The sequence below is a fragment of the Coregonus lavaretus genome (assembly GCF_964263955.1).
Source record: "Coregonus lavaretus genome assembly, chromosome: 20".
Taxonomy (NCBI): domain Eukaryota; kingdom Metazoa; phylum Chordata; class Actinopteri; order Salmoniformes; family Salmonidae; genus Coregonus; species Coregonus lavaretus.
This window is the reverse complement of record NC_140007.1, coordinates 10018045-10037733: the sequence shown is the minus strand read 5'-3', so window position 1 is coordinate 10037733 and position 19689 is coordinate 10018045. Positions and strand designations below refer to the sequence as shown.

Genomic DNA, 19689 nt, shown 5'->3' with positions numbered 1-19689 from the left:
AGACCCATTTGCGAAAAAGCTTTAACTTCTTGACTGATGTCTTGAGACAATATATCCACATAATTTTCCTTCCTCATGATGCCATCTATTTTGTGAAGTGCACCAGCCCCTCCTGCAGCAAAGCACCCCCACAGCATGATGCTGCCACCCCCGTGCTTCACGGTTGGGATGGTGTTCTTCGGCTTGCAAGCCACCCCCTTTTCCTCTAAACATAACGATGGTCATTATGGCCAAACAGTTCTATTTTTGTTTCATCAGACCAGAGGACATTTCTCCAAAAAGTACGATCTTTGTCCCCATGTGCAGTTGCAAACCGTAGTCTGGCTTTTTTATGGCGGTTTTGGAGCAGTGGCTTCTTCCTTGCTGAGCGGCCTTTCAGGTTATGTCGATATAGGACTCTTTTTACTGTAGATATAGATACTGTTGTACCTGTTTCCTCCAGCATCTTCACAAGGTCCTTTGCTGTTGTTCTGGGATTGATTTACACTTTTCACACCAAAGTACGTTCATCTCTAGGAGACAGAACGCGTCTCCTTCCTGAGCGGTATGACAGCTGCATGGTCCCATGGTGTTTATAATTGCGTACTATTGTTTGTACAGATGAACGTGGTACCTTCAGGCGTTTGGAAATTGCTCCCAAGGATGAACAAGACTTGTGGAGGTCTACAATTTATTTTCTGAGGTCTTGGCTGATTTCTTTTGATTTTCCCATGATGTCAAGCAAAGAGGCACTGAGTTTGAAGGTAGGCCTTGAAATACATCCACAGGTACACCTCCAATTGACTCAAATGGTGTCAATTAGCCTATCAGAAGCTTCTAAAGCCATGACATCATTTTCTGGAATTTTCCAAGCTGTTTAAAGGCACAGTCAACTTAGTGTATGTAAACTTCTGACCCACTGGAATTGTGATACAGTGAATTATAAGTGAAATAATCTGTCTGTAAACAATTGTTGGAAAAATTACTTGTGTCATGCACAAAGTAGATGTCCTAACCGACTTTACAAAACTATAGTTTGTTAACAAGAAATTTGTTGAGTGGTTGAATAATTATTTTTAATGACTCCAACCTAAGTGTATGTAAACTTCCGACTTCAACTGTAATTCCCAAACATTCTAAGAATTTATGAAATTGTGAAAATGACCATATCTAATGGGTTTTGAGAAGGAGGCGCGGAGAGGAGAGAGGACGCGAGGAGTATGCAATTGAGATCCTCCTCTCCTCTCCTCTCCTCTCCTCTCCTCTCCTCTCCTCTCCTCTCCTCTCCTCTCCTCTCCTCTCCTCTCCTCTCCTCTCCTCTCCTCTCCTAACCTCTCCTCTCCTCTCCTCTCCTCTCCTCTCCTCTCCTCTCCTCTCCTCTGCTGCTCTGGGGGAGAAACACAGCCAGTGCTCCAGACCTCTTACAGACTTGCTCTATACTATTAGCTCTTACTGCCTCCCTCTTAGCCCAGCTGGCTTTCCAGTGCTACTCCAGTGCTATGTTCACATCTGCAAGGCTACCATCAAGGCCAACAACACTCCAAAGGCTTTAGGTGCACTAACAACATTGGGAGCCACAGATTTCGGGGTGACATGATGGAAGTAATGTTGTTGGGTTTAGTATTAGTCCAGTCCACAGGCTCTGATCAAAAGTAGTGCACTACATAGGGAATAGGGTGCTTTTTCTGACATATCCACAGTACTGGTTCTGAGATAGCCATGTCTAGCAGTGGTACTGTGTAGTCAGTGATAAAGTGATAGATATTACTAATGGGTTAGCCCCCGCTACAGTGTGTGTGTCTACTCACCCTGCTCCTTGATCTGTCTGATCTGCCGCACCGTCTCCTTGAGGATAGCACACTTGTCTGGCTTGACGTTGAAGCTGTCGATGTCACTGAGATTGGCAGAGATCAGTTCGGCCAGCTCCTCAATGTATTTACTCTCCTGCTCCCGCCGCCTTCGCTCACACCTACAGGGGGTGCCACTGTGTTTTACTACTGCTATTCACCATTATTATTTACCATTGTTTCATCAGGGTTGCATTCAAACACAAGAAAATGGACTGAAACAGGGAGGGATTACCTGAAACTGTCCAATAAGAAATGCTTGTTTTTGTTTTCCATTGCAAAATGTTTTAAACCCTTTTTCATTGCATGCCTTACTGAATATGAACCTGGTACACCCAGTGTATTCAAGGAAGTTGGCCTATTTCCAAATAACTTGTCTCTACATGTCCATGGTTAGCGAATCTGAGCAGTCTCTGCGTTATTTATAGTAAAGCATTCTGGGGCATGTGGCTTTTTCACCCTACAACCATTCTCTAGTTCAGGTATGAATGTATACATTAATTCTACATACACTACCATTGAAAAGTTTGGGGTCACTTAGAAATGTCCTTGTTTTCGAAAGAAAAGCCATATTTTTGTCCATTAAAATAACATCAAATTGATCAGAAATACAGTGTAGACACTGTTAATGTTGTAAATGGCTATTGTAGCTGGAAACTGCTGATTTTTTATGGAATATCTACATAGGCGTACAGAGGCCCATTATCAGCAACCATCAGTCCTGTGTTCCAATGGCACGTTGTGTTTGCTAATCCAAGTTTATCATTTTAAAAGGCTAATTGATCATTAGAAAACCCTTTTGCAATTATGTTAGCACAGCTGAAAACTGTTGCGCTGATTAAAGAAGCGATAAAACTGGCCTTCTTGAGACTAGTTGAGAATCTGGAGCATCAGCAATTGTGGGTTCGATTACAGGCTCAAAATGGCCAGAAACAAATAAGTTTCTTCTGAAACTCATCAGTCTATTCTTGTTCTGAGAAATGAAGGCTATTCCATGCGAGAAATTGCCAAGAAACTAAAGATCTCGTACAACGCTGTGTACTACTCCCTTCACAGAACAGCGCAAACTGGCTCTAACCAGAATAGAAAGAGGAGTGAGAGGCCCCGGTGCACAACTGAGCAAGAGGACAAATACATTAGAGTGTCTAGTTTGAGAAACAGGCGCCTCACAGGTCCTCAACTGGCAGCTTCATTAAATAGTACCCGCAAAACACGAGTCTCAACGTCAACAGTGAAGAGGCGACTCCAGAATGCTGACCTTCTAGGCAGAGTTGCAAAGAAAAAGCCATATCTCAGACTGCCCATCTTAATATTTTCTTTTTATTGGCCAGTCTGAGATATGGCTTTTTCTTTGCAACTCTGCATAGAAGGTCAGCATTCTGGAGTCGACCTCTTCACTGTTGACGTTGAGACTGGTGTTTTGCGGGTACTATTTAATGAAGCTGCCAGTTGAGGACCTGTGAGGCGCCTGTTTCTCAAACTAGACACTCTAATGTCTAGATACTTTCAAACTGTAGCGTAGCTAAGAAACTTTTAAAGTGAATGATTACGGCTACTAGAGATCTCCTGACTCAGAACCAGGGTTGACCTACAGTAGGCTACAGTAAAAAGGCTACACCCTGTTTGAATGTAAATTTGGAAGTTAATTCATAAAATGTATGAACAAAAATGTATCATCTGACTTGACAAAATATATTTGTATTTGTATGCTTATTTTACATAACCCCAAAAAAGAAAATCCCCAAATACCCCCATCCCATGGCCTAACACCAGCCCCTACTCACCCAAGACCAGGCGTGTCGCAGGTGGAGAGCTTGCGTTTTCGGTTTTCCGAGCTCAGAGGCTCCATGGAGTTGTCCCCCAGTCCGCTCATCGTGTACACATATCAGCACCTGACAGGGACAGGACAAACACACACGCTTAGCCACAGGTGAGATGGGAGGGAAAGTCAATAATATGTTGTTAATGTAGCTGGGTGGGGAAGAAAACGAAAAGGGGTGGAAACATCCATATATAAAGACATCTAACCTTATGGCTGTGGATAATGTTTAAACCCAGAGGGAGACCCACACTAACGTGTAGGAGAAGCTTTATGCTAAATATACAACCACCAGGGTACTCTTAAGCTTATTTTATGCAAATCACTATTGGCACAATATGAAAAATCTATATTGCATCGTCTGCCTCCTCCTCTCAGGGTAGTGTGTGTGTATGACCTCGCACACACACACAGACACACAAGGATTAGCAGTGTCTCTGACAGTAAGACACGCCGCACGACTAACCCAGTTAGACAGCAGTCTGTCTCCTACAATGCATCACACTCTGTCTACAGGAAGTAGGCTGTCTAAGGTGCAGAGGGGAGGGGGAGGAAGAGAAGAAAGGAAAGGAGAAGCTGGCAGCATGAAGTCCATGCTGATTGGTCCATTTATTTACCAGTGACGCTGGAGAAAGGTAGGAGGGAGGGAAAGAGAGAGAGAGCAGAAGAGGGGGCAGAGGGAGAGAATGCAAAAGGAGGGAGAGTGAATGAGGTGAGAGACAGAGAAAGGGATTGGACATGGGGGGGGGGGGGGGGGGGGGGGGGTGCAGGAAGAGAGCAGGAGGATAGAGAGTGAGATCGGTGGCGATTCCCTGAAAACACAGCACTTCGATACAGCTATGACTTTTTCGTAGCTGGAAAGAGAGAGAGGAGCGAGGGAAGCAGAGAGGGGAGGGAAAAGCGTAGTGAAGGGGAGGGAGTTAGAGGAAGAGCGGGAAGAGAGTGAGAGAAGGCGTGGAAGAGAGCGAGACAGAAGAAAAGGTGGGATGTGGTGCACGATCAGGAGGAGAACAACACTCCATTGCCCTTCTTAACCTTCACAGCAAGTGCATCATTTTTATTCCATTGATTACATGGTTACCCTCTGACCGACATGCATGAAGAAGCCTCTACTGTATAGAAAAGCAAGCCACAAGAGGGAGAGGAAGCAGTGTTGCCATTCCATAATTCTATCCATTTGTTTTACAGATATTTTTTGTTACAATTCTTAGAAGTAATGTTTATCAATCACTTGGATTTCTATTTCAATCATTTCAAGGACATTCAATTGGCATGACAGAAAGAGTGCGTTCAATGCCACGTCATCCCAGCTGTGCCAAATAGTGAACTCTAACGTTCTAAAGATAGCACACTAGAATGGCTCGTGAACAGACGTTCTACCCAGCCTATGCATTCAATCATGCCTGCTGGTCTGACAACATCACCTAAATCAGGGATGGGCAACTTTGATTGGGTGGAGGCCACAAAAAATGGCTGAACTCATAATTAGGGGCCGCAGTGGCTCGCGGGTCTGTGTACCCACATCCATACCCGCCCCACCTTGCAAGCAAAATATTTTAACAACCCCCCTCGACAGCGGAGATACATTTTTTTTGTTAATTTCCTGCAATTCTACACATTTTGTTATAGGGTGGAGAGACATCTTTCCAGTTTTCAATATGATATCTGAGTGAGAGTGACTAACAAAATCAATGGGGGCCCCCAGTCGGTAATTCAACCATGATTAGGCCTACTACAAGATTAGATAGCTGGCCGCTAAACTAATTTACCAATCTAAAACATTTTAGCTGACATGGGTTAATTGAGTGACTATCAGCGACTGACATAAGAGAAAAACTGTTGATGCACAACCAAATTTCGAAATTGCACCTTGCGTATTCTACTATTGATCCGAGGGCCTTCAAAAGGCAACCACCCAACCAGCCAGTTGCCCATCCCTGACCTAAATGAATGTGTCCTCTGGTATATCTAAATGTGAAATCAATCAAATGGAAAAGCAGCCAGTGGAGCTCCATGATGTTGGAAGGTGGTGTGATGCTCCTCCTCCCTCAGTCCTGTATTGGTGTGGAGGCACAGGAGTTTCCACTCCAGACAACAATATTGACCTTAATTAGGAAGCATCATACTGTAGCTCTGTATGTAGGGAAACACGTGATTATGTGCAAAAAAAGGTTTCACTCTGAGGATTTCACAAGCAGCTTTGTTTAGAAGACACTCCCTCAGTCCCTCCCTCTAGCTCTCCCTCTCTCTCCCTCCCTCCCATACGTGTTTCCTTCAATCTATCCATCCCTGTCAATCCTTCCCAAGAGGACCTTCTCCTACCTGCTTTACGATCTCTGTCTGTCTGTCTGTCTGTCTGTCTGTCTGTCTGGGAGGGAGGGAGGAAAGGGGGAGGAATTAAAGAGAGGCGCTTAGGACTAGAGCTAAAGGAAGGGTTTAACTAAAGCCCTAGCGGTCTTCTTTTCCACCATTACTGAGCATGCCTGCCTGCCTGTCTATTGATAGAGTTCTCAAAGAGAGAGACAGAGAGAAAGAGAGACCGAGAGAGAGAAAGGGAGAGAGAGAGACAGAGAGAAAGAGAGACCGAGAGAGAGAAAGGGAGAGAGAGAGACAGAGAGAAAGAGAGACCGAGAGAGAGAAAGGGAGAGAGAGAGAGAGAGAGAGAAAGAGAGACCGAGAGAGAGAAAGGGAGAGAGAGAGACAGAGAGAAAGAGAGACCGAGAGAGAGAAAGGGAGAGAGAGAGACAGAGAGAAAGAGAGACCGAGAGAGAGAAAGGGAGAGAGAGAGAGAGACCGAGAGAGAGAAAGGGAGAGAGAGAGAGAGAAAGAGAGACCGAGAGAGAGAAAGGGAGAGAGAGAGAAAGGGAGAGAGAGAGACAGAGAGAAAGAGAGACCGAGAGAGAGAAAGGGAGAGAGAGAGAGAAAGAGAGACCGAGAGAGAGAAAGGGAGAGAGAGAGACAGAGAGAAAGAGAGACCGAGAGAGAGAAAGGGAGAGAGAGAGACAGAGAGAAAGAGAGAGACCGAGAGAGAGAAAGGGAGAGAGAGAGAGAGAGAGAAAGAGAGACCGAGAGAGAGAAAGGGAGAGAGAGAGAGAGAGAGACCGAGAGAGAGAAAGGGAGAGAGAGAGAGAGAAAGAGAGACCGAGAGAGAGAAAGGGAGAGAGAGAGACAGAGAGAAAGAGAGACCGAGAGAGAGAAAGGGAGAGAGAGAGAGAGAGAGAGAGAGAAAGAGAGACCGAGAGAGAGAAAGGGAGAGAGAGAGACAGAGAGAGAGAAAGGGAGAGAGAGAGAAAGGGAGAGAGAGAGAGAGAGAGAGAGAGAGAGAGAGAGAGAGAGAGAGAGAGAGAGAGAGAGAAAGAGAGACCGAGAGAGAGAAAGGGAGAGAGAGAGACAGAGAGAGAGAGAGAGAGAGAGAGAAAGGGAGAGAGAGAGAGAGAGAGAAAGGGAGAGAGAGAGAGAGAAAGGGAGAGAGAGAGAGAGAAAGGGAGAGAGAGAGATGGCTCCAGCGCTCTAATTGCAGTGAATGAGGCGGCCCCAGAGGATGACTGATTAGGAGGGCTGCTGAATGCCCCAGGGAAATGGGTCACCTCCAGTGTGGCGTGAGCCACCCTTCCACCCGCTCCTCCAGAGCAGCGCAGGGAGAAAAGTCAATTACATGCCACAGGCACTGGGGCCTGGTGGCACACTGGGAAGCAGGGGGGCTGGGACAGGAAGGGGAGAACGATTTTAGGAGAAAAAGGCCATGACTCCAGAGAGCTACAATGAGTGTAAGTAAACGTTGATGAAGTTGTCGTCCACCTCTCTCTCCGAGTGAACCTCCCTCCATATTCCCTCTGTCTGACGTTTATCCATTCCACATGCTCCTACTGTAGTTACTGGCATGTGGGCCGGGAGGTTGAGACCGAGGTCAAGGTTAAACTCTGGGTTTTCTTTTCTCAATTAATATTCTGCCCACTTCCATTTGCCATGGGTTGTGACTCACCAAGTGCTCCAGAAAGCCCAGAGGTTGAACCCCCTCCAGAATACCAACCACCCAGCAGCCTAATGGTCCCATGGTACCTGCATGGCACTGGTAGGAATTGAAAATATCAGAGCCAACAAAAATAAATACTTGGAGGGATTGTAAAAAAAATAAAATGAAATAATAAAATACAACAAAATAATTATTGGTATTCTATTTTTTTATGTATAGTATTTATAAATAGATAAAAAAATGGTCCATGAAATAATAAATCCCGAAATACAAGGAACTGGAACACAAAAGTACCCAAAGCCTGAAATTAGGCAGGAATCAACAAGGTAGAAATAAAAACACGACAAACAGAGGACATAAAAGGCACAGTATGTGGGTATGTAAGGGTGTATATGTGAGTGGAGTGCGGGTGTGTAGGAAGATGGGGTGCCTGTGTGTTTTTTGTGATTGGAAAAGTGTGATGAGTTAAGTGAATGAGTAAGGAAAATGGTTGCAAATGCCAGAGCCCATGTGTGTCTGCGAGCAGGAGTTGTGACAGCGCGAGTCTTCACTTTTGCGCAGATATGGGATATACATTTAAAAATTAAAATATATTGTTTGTTTATTTTTTTCCTATCATGATCGAACGGTGCCAACCCTTTATCCTAGAGTCACCTCAGCGACCCACCCACTAAGTAGAAGTTCTTATTCGTTTTATAGGCCTACTGCAAGTAGCCTACGCAGCCATGACAGAAAGGTGAACGCGGTCAGAGACCCACTAAAGCAGCACCGTCCCCTCAATAATCTGAGCCTGCCTGGCAGGGTACAGTGGGGAGAAAAAGTATTTAGTCAGCCACCAATTGTGCAAGTTCTCCCACTTAAAAAGATGAGAGAGGCCTGTAATTTTCATCATAGGTACACGTCAACTATGACAGACAAATTGAGAATTTTTTTCTCCAGAAAATCACATTGTAGGATTTTTTATGAATTTATTTGCAAATTATGGTGGAAAATAAGTATTTGGTCACCTACAAACAAGCAACATTTCTGGCTCTCACAGACCTGTAACTTCTTCTTTAAGAGGCTCCTCTGTCCTCCACTCGTTACCTGTATTAATGGCACCTGTTTGAACTTGTTATCAGTATAAAAGACACCTGTCCACAACCTCAAACAGTCACACTCCAAACTCCACTATGGCCAAGACCAAAGAGCTGTCAAAGGACACCAGAAACAAAATTGTAGACCTGCACCAGGCTGGGAAGACTGCATCTGCAATAGGTAAGCAGCTTGGTTTGAAGAAATCAACTGTGGGAGCAATTATTAGGAAATGGAAGACATACAAGACCACTGATAATCTCCCTCGATCTGGGGCTCCACGCAAGATCTCACCCCATGGGGTCAAAATGATCACAAGAACGGTGAGCAAAAATCCCAGAACCACACGGGGGGACCTAGTGAATGACCTGCAGAGAGCTGGGACCAATTAACAAAGCCTACCATCAGTAACACACTACGCCGCCAGGGACTCAAATCCTGCAGTGCCAGACGTGTCCCCCTGCTTAAGCCAGTACATGTCCAGGCCCGTCTGAAGTTTGCTAGAGTGCATTTGGATGATCCAGAAGAGGATTGGGAGAATGTCATATGGTCAGATGAAACCAAAATATAACTTTTTGGTAAAAACTCAACTTGTCGTGTTTGGAGGACAAAGAATGCTGAGTTGCATCCAAAGAACACCGTACCTACTGTGAAGCATGGGGTTGGAAACATCATGCTTTGGGGCTGTTTTTCTGCAAAGGGACCAGGACGACTGATCTGTGTAAAGGAAAGAATGAATGGGGCCATGTATCGTGAGATTTTGAGTGAAAACCTCCTTCCATCAGCAAGGGCATTGAAGATGAAACGTGGCTGGGTCTTTCAGCATGACAATGATCCCAAACACACCGCCCGGGCAACGAAGGAGTGGCTTCGTAAGAAGCATTTCAAGGTCCTGGAGTGGCCTAGCCAGTCTCCAGATCTCAACCCCATAGAAAATCTTTGGAGGGAGTTGAAAGTCCGTGTTGCCCAGCGACAGCCCCAAAACATCACTGCTCTAGAGGAGATCTGCATGGAGGAATGGGCCAAAATACCAGCAACAGTGTGTGAAAACCTTGTGAAGACTTACAGAAAACGTTTGACCTGTGTTATTGCCAACAAAGGGTATATAACAAAGTATTGAGAAACTTTTGTTATTGACCAAATACTTATTTTCCACCATAATTTGCAAATAAATATTTTTTTCTCATTTTGTCTGTCATAGTTGACGTGTACCTATGATGAAAATTACAGGCCTCTCTCATCTTTTTAAGTGGGAGAACTTGCACAATTGGTGGCTGACTAAATACTTTTTCCCCCCCACTGTAGGTCCAAAAGCCAAAGCCCCCGGATGGTGAGCATAATATACAAGGATTTTCTCAAAGCTGCTAATGAGAACCATGATGAACTCGTACCTAGCCAGTTGGAATACCGGTGGAATACCCCACCCAGGTAGTGGCAGTACTGGCAACACTGGCTGCAGAAACCCATGGGGAGGGAGTCACACTCAGACAATCAGAGAGGGGGCCCTGCCGGCACAGAATAATCAAATGGTCTGACTGCACAGAGGTGCTTGGGAATATGGGTCACAACAGGGGACCAGCGTGTGTGGGTATTGGGGGGAAGGGGTTTATCCGAGCTCCATCTGATAGGACTAGATATTGGTTAATCAAATCTGTAGGTCGATCTATGGGTGGAAGGGGAGAGAGGGGCAGAGGTGTTTGTTTGAGATGGGTGGGGTGAGTGAGTGTATGCAACCCACATCTGTTGACAAACATTTAGAATTCCAACTGCCAGTCCTTGTTATAGGTAACAATCCTCCGTAGAAGTGCTTATATTATTACGCATATTATTAGTCAATTGTGGGAAGAAATTAAGATATGCAAGATTATTTATTTTTTATTTTTTTATAATGATGCAGTACAACTGAGGTCAAGGCGTTCGAAATGATGTTGGCTGCGGATCTGGTTCTGTACTGTAGGTGGCACCATGTGCTCTTTTTAAAGGACGGGCCTCTATCTCTTAACCTTTTCACGTGTGAGTTACAAATATCTCTAACAGGACAGTTAACCAACGCTGTCAATTTGAAATTATTTTCTAACAACTTTTATTTTCTAACAACACTTTGAATTGAGGTGTGTTCCACCTCCTCATTAATTCACATAGAAGTAGCCCATTTCAGTGTTGCGGACAATTTATGTTTGAGGCGTTACTGAACTGGACAAGCTTCTCTCTTCGATGAAAGCCCAAGTACCTCCCCAGTGTTTCCCCAGATCAAGTATGCATACATTAGCGGAGTCTAGCACAAACTTTTCCCCCTGGCACATTTTCTGGCTGGCGCTCTCATTGCCTTCATTGTTGTTTTCCTTAAAAATAATAACTTTGGACATATGTGCGTTCCTATCAACGTAAGTGCCTTATTTTCTGTATATCGTGTTGTCGTTTCTACTTTAGCATACCGTGCATTCGGAAAGTATTCAGACCACCTTTTCCACATTTTGTTACATTACAGTCTTATTCTAAAATTGATTAAATTAAACATTTTCCTCATCAATCTACACATAATACCCCATAATGACAAAGCGAAAACAGGTTTTTAGAAATGTTTGCACATTTATTAAAAATAAAAAACTGAAATACCTTATTTACATTTAATAAGTATTCAACCCTTTGCTATGAGACTTGCAATTGAGCTCAGGTGCATCCTGTTTCCATTGATTATCCTAGAGATGTTTCTAGATCTTGATTGGTCCACCTGTGGTAAATTCAATTGATTGGACATGAGTTGGAAAGGCACACACCTATCTATATAAGGTCCCACAGTTGACAGTGCATGTCAGAGTAAAAACCAAGCCATGAGGAAATGTCTGCTCTACCCAAAATTACAACCAAATAATTGCAGCATTACAGCAAAAATGGAAGAGGAAAGTGGAAAAAGTAAGGAACATGTCTGTCGGCCCTGCATTAAAGACCATAATCGGTTAAAGAAAATTGTGATGAATAAAAAAGTATACCAGTTTCATTTAAGGACCAAAGGATTGACAGCCTTCCCATATAGATTGCAAAATAGTTGGGAAGAGATTTTTGACGTACCAATTCCAGGTGAAGCTGGTTGAGAGAATGCCAAGAGGGTGCAAAGCTGTCATCAAGGCAAAGGGTGGCTATTTGAAGAATCTCAAATATAAAATATATTTTGATTTGTTTAACATTTCTTATTTTGTTACTACATGACTCCATATGTGTTATTTCATAGTTTTGATGTCTTCACTATTATTCTACAATGTAGAAAATAGTAAAAATAAAGAACAAACCCTTGAATGAGTAGGTGTTCTAAAACTTTTGACCGGTAGTGTATATATACACACTACCGTTCAAAAGTTTGGGGTCAAAACTGATTGCGTTTGCACTAAATGACTAAAATGTAACTTAGAAATGTCCTTGATTTCGAAAGAAAACATTTTTTTTGTCCATTAAAATAACATCAAATTGATCAGAAATACAGTGTAGACATTGTTAATGTTGTAAATGGCTATTGTAGCTGGAAACGGCTGATTTTTTATGGAATATCTACATAGGCGTACAGAGGCCCATTATCAGAAACCATCAGTCCTGTGTTCCAATGCCACGTTGTATTTGCTATTCCAAGTTCATCATTTAAAAATGCTAATTGATCATTAGAAAACCCTTTTGCAATTATGTTAGCACAGCTGAAAACTGTTGTGCTGATTAAAAAGCAATAAAACTGGCCTTCTTGAGACTAGTTGAGAATCTGGAGCATCAGCAATTGCGGGTTCGATAACAGGCTCAAAATGGCCAGAAACAAATAACTTTATTCTGAAACTCGTCAGTCTATTCTTGTTCTGAGAAATGAAGGCTATTCCATGCGAGAAATTGCCAAGAAACTGAAGATCTCGTACAACGCCGTGTACTACTCAGTGCAAACTGAAGCTGGCAGTTGAAGACCTGTGAGGCATCTGTTTCTCAAACTAGACACTCCAATGTATTTGTCCTCTTGCTCAGTTGTGCACTGGGGCCTCTCACTCCTCTTTCTCTTCTGGTTAGAGCCAGTTAACTTTTGAACGGTACTGTATATTTGCACAAAAAAAACATACAGTGCCTTGCAAAAGCATTCATCCCCCTTGGCGTTTTTCCTATTTTGTTGCATTACAACCTGTAATTTAAATAGATTTTTAATTGGATTTCATGTAATGGACATACAAAAAATTGTCCAAATTGGTGAAGTGAAATTAAAAAAATTACTTGTTTCAAAAAAAAATTACAAATAAATAACGGAAAAGTGGTGCGTGCATATGTATTCACCCCCTTTGCTATGAAGCCCCTAAATAAGATCTGGTGCAACCAATTACCGTCAGAAGTCACATAATTAGATCACGTTGAGGGAGAGGTTGTTATCCTGGCACCACACGGCCAGGTCTCTGACCTCCTCCCTATAGGCTGTCTCATCGTTGTTGGTGATCAGGCCTACCACTGTTGTGTCGTCTGCAAACTTAAATTATGGTGTTGGAGTCGTGCCTGGCCATACTTATTTGCAGTTACAATATGCTTAACAGTGCAAATATCATGGTACAGCTATATGGACACTCAATTATCATGTTGCTTCTTAATAGTAAGTTTACAAACATATACACTGCTCAAAAAAATTAAGGGAACACTAAAATAACACATCCTAGATCTGAATGAATGAAATAATCTTATTAAATACTTTTTTCTTTACATGGTTGAATGTGCTGACAACAAAATCACACAAAAATTATCAATGGAAATCAAATGTATCAACCCATGGAGGTCGGGATTTGGAGTCACCCTCAAAATTAAAGTGGAAAACCACACTACAGGCTGATCCAACTTTGATGTAATGTCCTTAAAACAAGTCAAAATGAGGCTCAGTAGTGTGTGTGGCCTCCACGTGCCTGTATGACCTCCCTACAACGCCTGGGCATGCTCCTGATGAGGTGGCGGATGGTCTCCTGAGGGATATCCTCCCAGACCTGGACTAAAGCATCCGCCAACTCCTGGACAGTCTGTGGTGCAACGTGGCGTTGGTGGATGGAGCGAGACATGATGTCCCAGATGTGCTCAATTGGATTCAGGTCTGGGGAACGGGCGGTCCATAGCATCAATGCCTTCCTCTTGTAGGAACTGCTGACACACTCCAGCCACATGAGGTCTAGCATTGTCTTGCATTAGGAGGAACCCAGGGCCAACCGCACCAGCATATGGTCTCACAAGGGGTCTGAGGATCTCATCTCGGTACCTAATGGCAGTCAGGCTACCTCTGGCGAGCACATGGAGGGCTGTGCGGCCCCCCAAAGAAATGCCACCCCACACCATGACTGACCCACCGCCAAACCGGTCATGCTGGAGGATGTTGCAGGCAGCAGAACGTTCTCCACGGCGTCTCCAGACTCTGTCACATGTGCTCAGTGTGAACCTGCTTTCATCTGTGAAGAGCACAGGGCGCCAGTGGCGAATTTGCCAATCTTGGTGTTCTCTGGCAAATGCCAAACGTCCTGCACGGTGTTGGGCTGTAAGCACAACCCCCACCTGTGGATGTCGGATATCATGGAGTCTGTTTCTGACCGTTTGAGCAGACACATGCACATTTGTGGCCTGCTGGAGGTCATTTTGCAGGGCTCTGGCAGTGCTCCTGCTGCTCCTCCTTGCACAAAGGCGGAGGTAGCAGTCCTGCTGCTGGGTTGTTGCCCTCCTACGGCCTCCTCCACGTCTCCTGATGTACTGGACTGTCTCCTGGTAGCGCCTCCATGCTCTGGACACTACGCTGACAGACACAGCAAACCTTCGCATTGATGTGCCATCCTGGATGAGCTGCACTACCTGAGCCACTTATGTGGGTTGTAGACTCCGTCTCATGCTACCACTAGAGTGAAAGCACCGCCAGCATTCAAAAGTGACCAAAACATCAGCCAGGAAGCATAGGAACAGAGAAGTGGTCTGTGGTCACCACCTGCAAAACCAGTCCTTTATTGGGGGTGTCTTGCTAATTAACTATAATTTCCTATAAAGTCTATTCCATTTGCACAACAGCATGTGAAATGTATTGTCAATCAGTGTTGCTTCCTAAGTGGACAGTTTGATTTCACAGAAGTGTGATTGACTTGGAGTTACATTGTGTTGTTTTAGTGTTCCCTTTATTTTTTTGAGCAGTGTATTATGGTAAGTATAATCAAAACTTGTATCTCATTATGGTAAGTGGTGAAATAAGTATAGCTAGTTAGAATTGTGCTTAGCAGGTAATTAGAAATGACCATCAGTTGTTCCTGGCTGAAAGAGAAGGAATATAATATCTATTTTTTACAGGAAACTCGTTCTACACCTTCAGACAAAGTTGTATGGAAAAATGACGGGGGTGGGGGCTAAATATATTTCTCCCATGGGCAAAGAAACTCAAAAGGGGTGATGATATTAATTAACAATAATTTTGATCCGAATTTGCAAACTGTTCAAACAAATCCGCAAGGAAGGTGGATCATTTTAAATATGCTATTGGACCATAAATAGATTTGGCTCATTAATCAATATGGTCCAAATAATTATGATCCACGCTTCTTTGAAAATATATATAATAATTTGTTGCGCTTACAGGCAATACATGACTCCATTATTATGGTGGGAGATTATAATACGGTTTTAAGTACCTCAATAGACCGTAAAGGAAATCACACTACAAACACTTAAGGAAATTATGAATATTATGGACATATTGGAACTAGTGGAAATATGGAGGCTTAAATATCCTGATATACATGGCGGAGGCTCAACCAAGATAGTCGTCTTGAATACTTTCTTACGTCGTTTTGGCTGGCACTAAAAGAGTGTTGAAATAGGACATAATGCGGTCAGATCATCAAATAATTGGCATACACATTACTCTCACAGAATTTCCGCGAGGATATTGGAAATGTCATCAAAGCCTACTGGTTGACAACTTGTTTTTAACCAAGACAGAATAATTTATAACTGACTTTTTCCTACATACATAGGTACAGCAGATCCCCTTATTGTTTGGGACACTTTTAAATGTGCCTTTAAAAGGCCATTTAAAAGACAGAATGGAAAAACAAAAAGAAATGGAGGAACTTATTCAAGAAAGATCAAGTGTAATATATTATTAAAATAAAGCGAACTGGATGGAATATGGGGAAAAATTCACACAATTATTTTTGAATCTTCAACATAGAAATGCTACCAAAAATAATTTACTGAAACTTGTTACAAATGACGAAGTCATCCATGATTCACCAAACTATATTTTGAAAGAGGAAGCAAAGTACTTTAAGCATTTGTTTTCATTTGAGTCACCTCCATCTCCACTAACGGAAGTTAATTGTAAGGATTTTTTTCTATTAATAGTGTAAAATTAACAACTATACAGAAAGACTCATGTGGAGTCCTAATTACAGAGGTGGAACTTCTAGATGCAATTAAAGCCTTCAAGTCTGGGAAAACTCCAGGGCTGGATGGCATACCAGTTGAGGTGTATCAACTATTTTTGTATGTACTCAAAGGTCCATTATTAACATGTTTTAATCACTTCTATAAAATAATCTATCAGATAATCAGCAAGAAGGTCTGATTTCACTATTACTGAAACAGGAACCAGGTGGTAAATATAAAGATCCAGTCCACCTAAAAAAATGGAGAACCCTTACATAGCGCATAGAATTAAAAAAGGTATTGTCGGATATTATGAATCCTAATCAGACTGGTTTTTTTACATGGACGATACATTGGAGATCAATAAAACACTATGAAATATCTGGGAAACCAGGTCTGGTATTCATAGCTGACTTTGTAAAGGCCTTTGATAAAGTACAACTGGAATTTATTTATAAATGCCTGGACTATTTTAATTTAGGAGAATCTCTTACACAATGGGTTAAAGTTATGTACAGTAACCCTAGGTGTAAAATAGTAAATAACATCTACTTCTCAGAAAGTATTAAACTGTCAAGAGGAGTAAAAAAAGGTTGTCCACTATCGGCATATCTATTTATTATGGCCATCGAAATGTTAGCTATTAAAATCAGATCCAACAATAATATCAAGGGGCTAGAAATCCAGGGTTTAAAAACAAAGGCGTCATTGTACGCTGATGATTCATTTTTTATTTTAAATCTGCAAATTGGATCCCTGTACAGCCTCACTGAGGACCTAGATAATGTTTCTAACCTCTCTGGATTAAAACTGAATTATGATAAGTGCACCATATTACGTATTGGATCAAAAAAATTTACAACTTTTACATTACTGTTTAGTTAACCAATAAAATGGTCAGACGGTAAAATGGTCTGACGGTGAACTGGAAATACTCTGTATTCATATCTCTAAAGAAAGAAATGATCTCACTGCATTACATGCTTATAGAAAGTTTGCCAAATAAGATAAGATTTTGCTACCATGGAAGGACAACACCTGTCTATTTGTGGAAAAATCACCCTGATTAATTATTTTGTCATATCCCAGTTGACCTATTTACTTATAGCCCTGCCTACACCTAACGACTTGTTTTTTTTAAATTATGTGAGCAAAACATATTCCACTTTATTTGGAACGGAAAGCCAGACAAAATTAAACTGGCCTATTTATATAATGAATATGAATTTGTAGGGCAGAAATGATTAAATATTAAAGCATTTGACCTCTCACTAAAGGCTTCAGTCATACAAAAACTATACTTAAAACCATTTCAAACATACCAACAAACAGGTGTGATCATTCTACAGTGGTATCCGCAGCGTACACTCAAACCGGTGTGATTAGAACGCTTATTTAGAACGTCCAGTTTCAATTGACGCAACATTCAGCATTTGAGCAAGACACACAGATTTTTCACAGAAACATTTTGCACAAACACAGTCCTTACACAGTTATGTCCTGAATGTGACACGTTTATTTTTGGATGCAATGTTCAGACATTCACAGAAGTAGCGACAGCATAACACAATCAACCAAACCGGAAAATGTAGGCTAAATTAGTCCTAGCGCTAACTGAGGAATGATTGACGTAACACAAGCGGTCATATTTAGAGAACTCTCGGCTGACAGAAACCACAATATGAATTAGCTAATAGCAATTACTATTTATAATTCATCAGATCACGGTTGAGCTCACCATTGATCATAATAGTTGAATAAAAAACACTTTCTAGAAATCGAAAGTAATCCCAAGATGGGTAGTTTTCGCGTCAACCAAAGATAATAAGAGGAGACAAGATGAGTTTGGTCTGTTTGCAGTATGCATGTTGAAGGGGGTGTGTCGTCTGCGATCATTTACTTCCCTTCATTCACTTCCGTAAGTTTATTAGAAAGATGAGTGAATCATTCCTTCACCTTTTTATAACATCTTTGGTCTGACAGACGTTTGTGACACCCAGAATGCATTATATAATGTCAACAAACATGGCGCCACACACAAATAGCTTAGCATTAGCTCATTATAATCAGTACAACCTTCACAAAAGTATTTTACACACATCCTAGGTGTCCATTACGATCTATGCAATAATCTGAATGCATTATTTGTCTTCAGTACTTGAAAACGTGAATAAAACTGTAAATACATTATGCTCCATACATACATAACGTTACATACATACATACTGTATGCTACAGTAGAAACGACAACACGATATATACAGAAAATAAGGAACTTACTTTGATAGGAACACACGTCCAAAGTTATTATTTGTAAGGAAAACAACAATGCAACAATGCGAGCATTGTGCCATTTCTTGCAAGACTGCACAAATGTCTGCATACTTGATGTGCGGAAAAAATGGGGAAGGGCTCTCCTCGAAGAGGGAAGTTTGTCCGACTCAGTAAAAGCCTCAAATATAAATTGTCCGCAACACTGAAATGGGCTACTTCTATGTGAATTAATGAGGAGGCGGAACACACCTTAATTGAAACTGTTGTTATAAAATACAACTTGTTAGAAAATAATTTGAAATTGACAAGTTGAAACATAGCCTACAGATAACTGTCCTGTTGAGTAACAATCACATTTTGGAACAGTGAGTGCATCCTGACATCACGTGCATAAAACAACTCACGCTGGTGCGACCGTTAGAGATATTTGGAACTCACATGTGAAAAGGTTAAATCCGAACTGGTTCTCTAGCAGATTAGTAATAATGGGTATGGCCCTTTTCCCTTCACTCAGATTACAACCTCTCACTTTCGGTTATTTGAAAATGAAATAATCTCCAAAATAGCGCTATTTTTAAAACAAGCAATAGAAAGCTGGTTGCAATTTCAGTTTAATCCACCAGAAAAGACACAACAAATATTTGAACAAATATACTAAATGATATAAAAACATTTTTTGCTTTTTTTTTTTTTAAACGGTATAATCTTTGTAAATGATATCATAAATAGGGCTGGTGGAGTTGTCACACATGCAGCTAACAAAAATATATGGAAATGTCTGCTCTATCCAGAATTACAACCAACTGATTGCAGCATCACCACAAAGATTGAGGAGGCAAGTGGAAACGGGAGAAGGTAAGGAACTTGTCTGTCGGTCCAGCATTAAAGACCAAAATTGGGTAAAGAAAATTGTGATAAATAAAAAAGTATGCCAGTTTCATTTAAGGACCAAAAAACTGACAGCTGCGCCAAACAGGTCGCAAAATAGTTGGGAGGAGATCTCCGATGTGCCAGTTCCATGGTAAATGGTCTATGAACTGATACACAAAACAACGGATTCAAATCTTAGAGTTTTTCAATTTAAATTACTATACAAAATTCTTGCAACCACTAGAATGTTTTATATATGCAGGATAAAACCATCCCAGCTCTGCAGATTTTGCTGCAAAGAGACAGAATAATTAGATCACTTGTTTTGGCCCTGCCCATATGTAGCTTGTTTTGGTAACAGGTTCAGGAATGGCTGAAGAATTACAACATTTACATGGAGCTAACTCTGCAAATAGCCCTGCTGGTGATTTGAAAAGTCATAGTCAATCGCTGAATAATAT

The 19689-nt window shown here is 41.8% G+C and overlaps 1 protein-coding gene across 1 annotated transcript in view; it reads right to left on the bottom strand.

The window, feature by feature from the left end:
• The window catches only part of LOC311148268 (nuclear receptor coactivator 3-like), a 105254-nt gene that overhangs the window by 20792 nt on the left and 64773 nt on the right, over positions 1–19689 (bottom strand). The window contains exons 3-4 of the mRNA XM_084185170.1: positions 3611–3718; positions 1788–1948 (exon numbers count right to left, since the gene is read on the bottom strand). Coding sequence (XP_084041296.1) covers positions 1788–1948; positions 3611–3699 — 250 coding nt within the window. The 5' untranslated portion in view covers positions 3700–3718. The remainder of the gene's footprint in view (positions 1–1787; positions 1949–3610; positions 3719–19689) is intronic.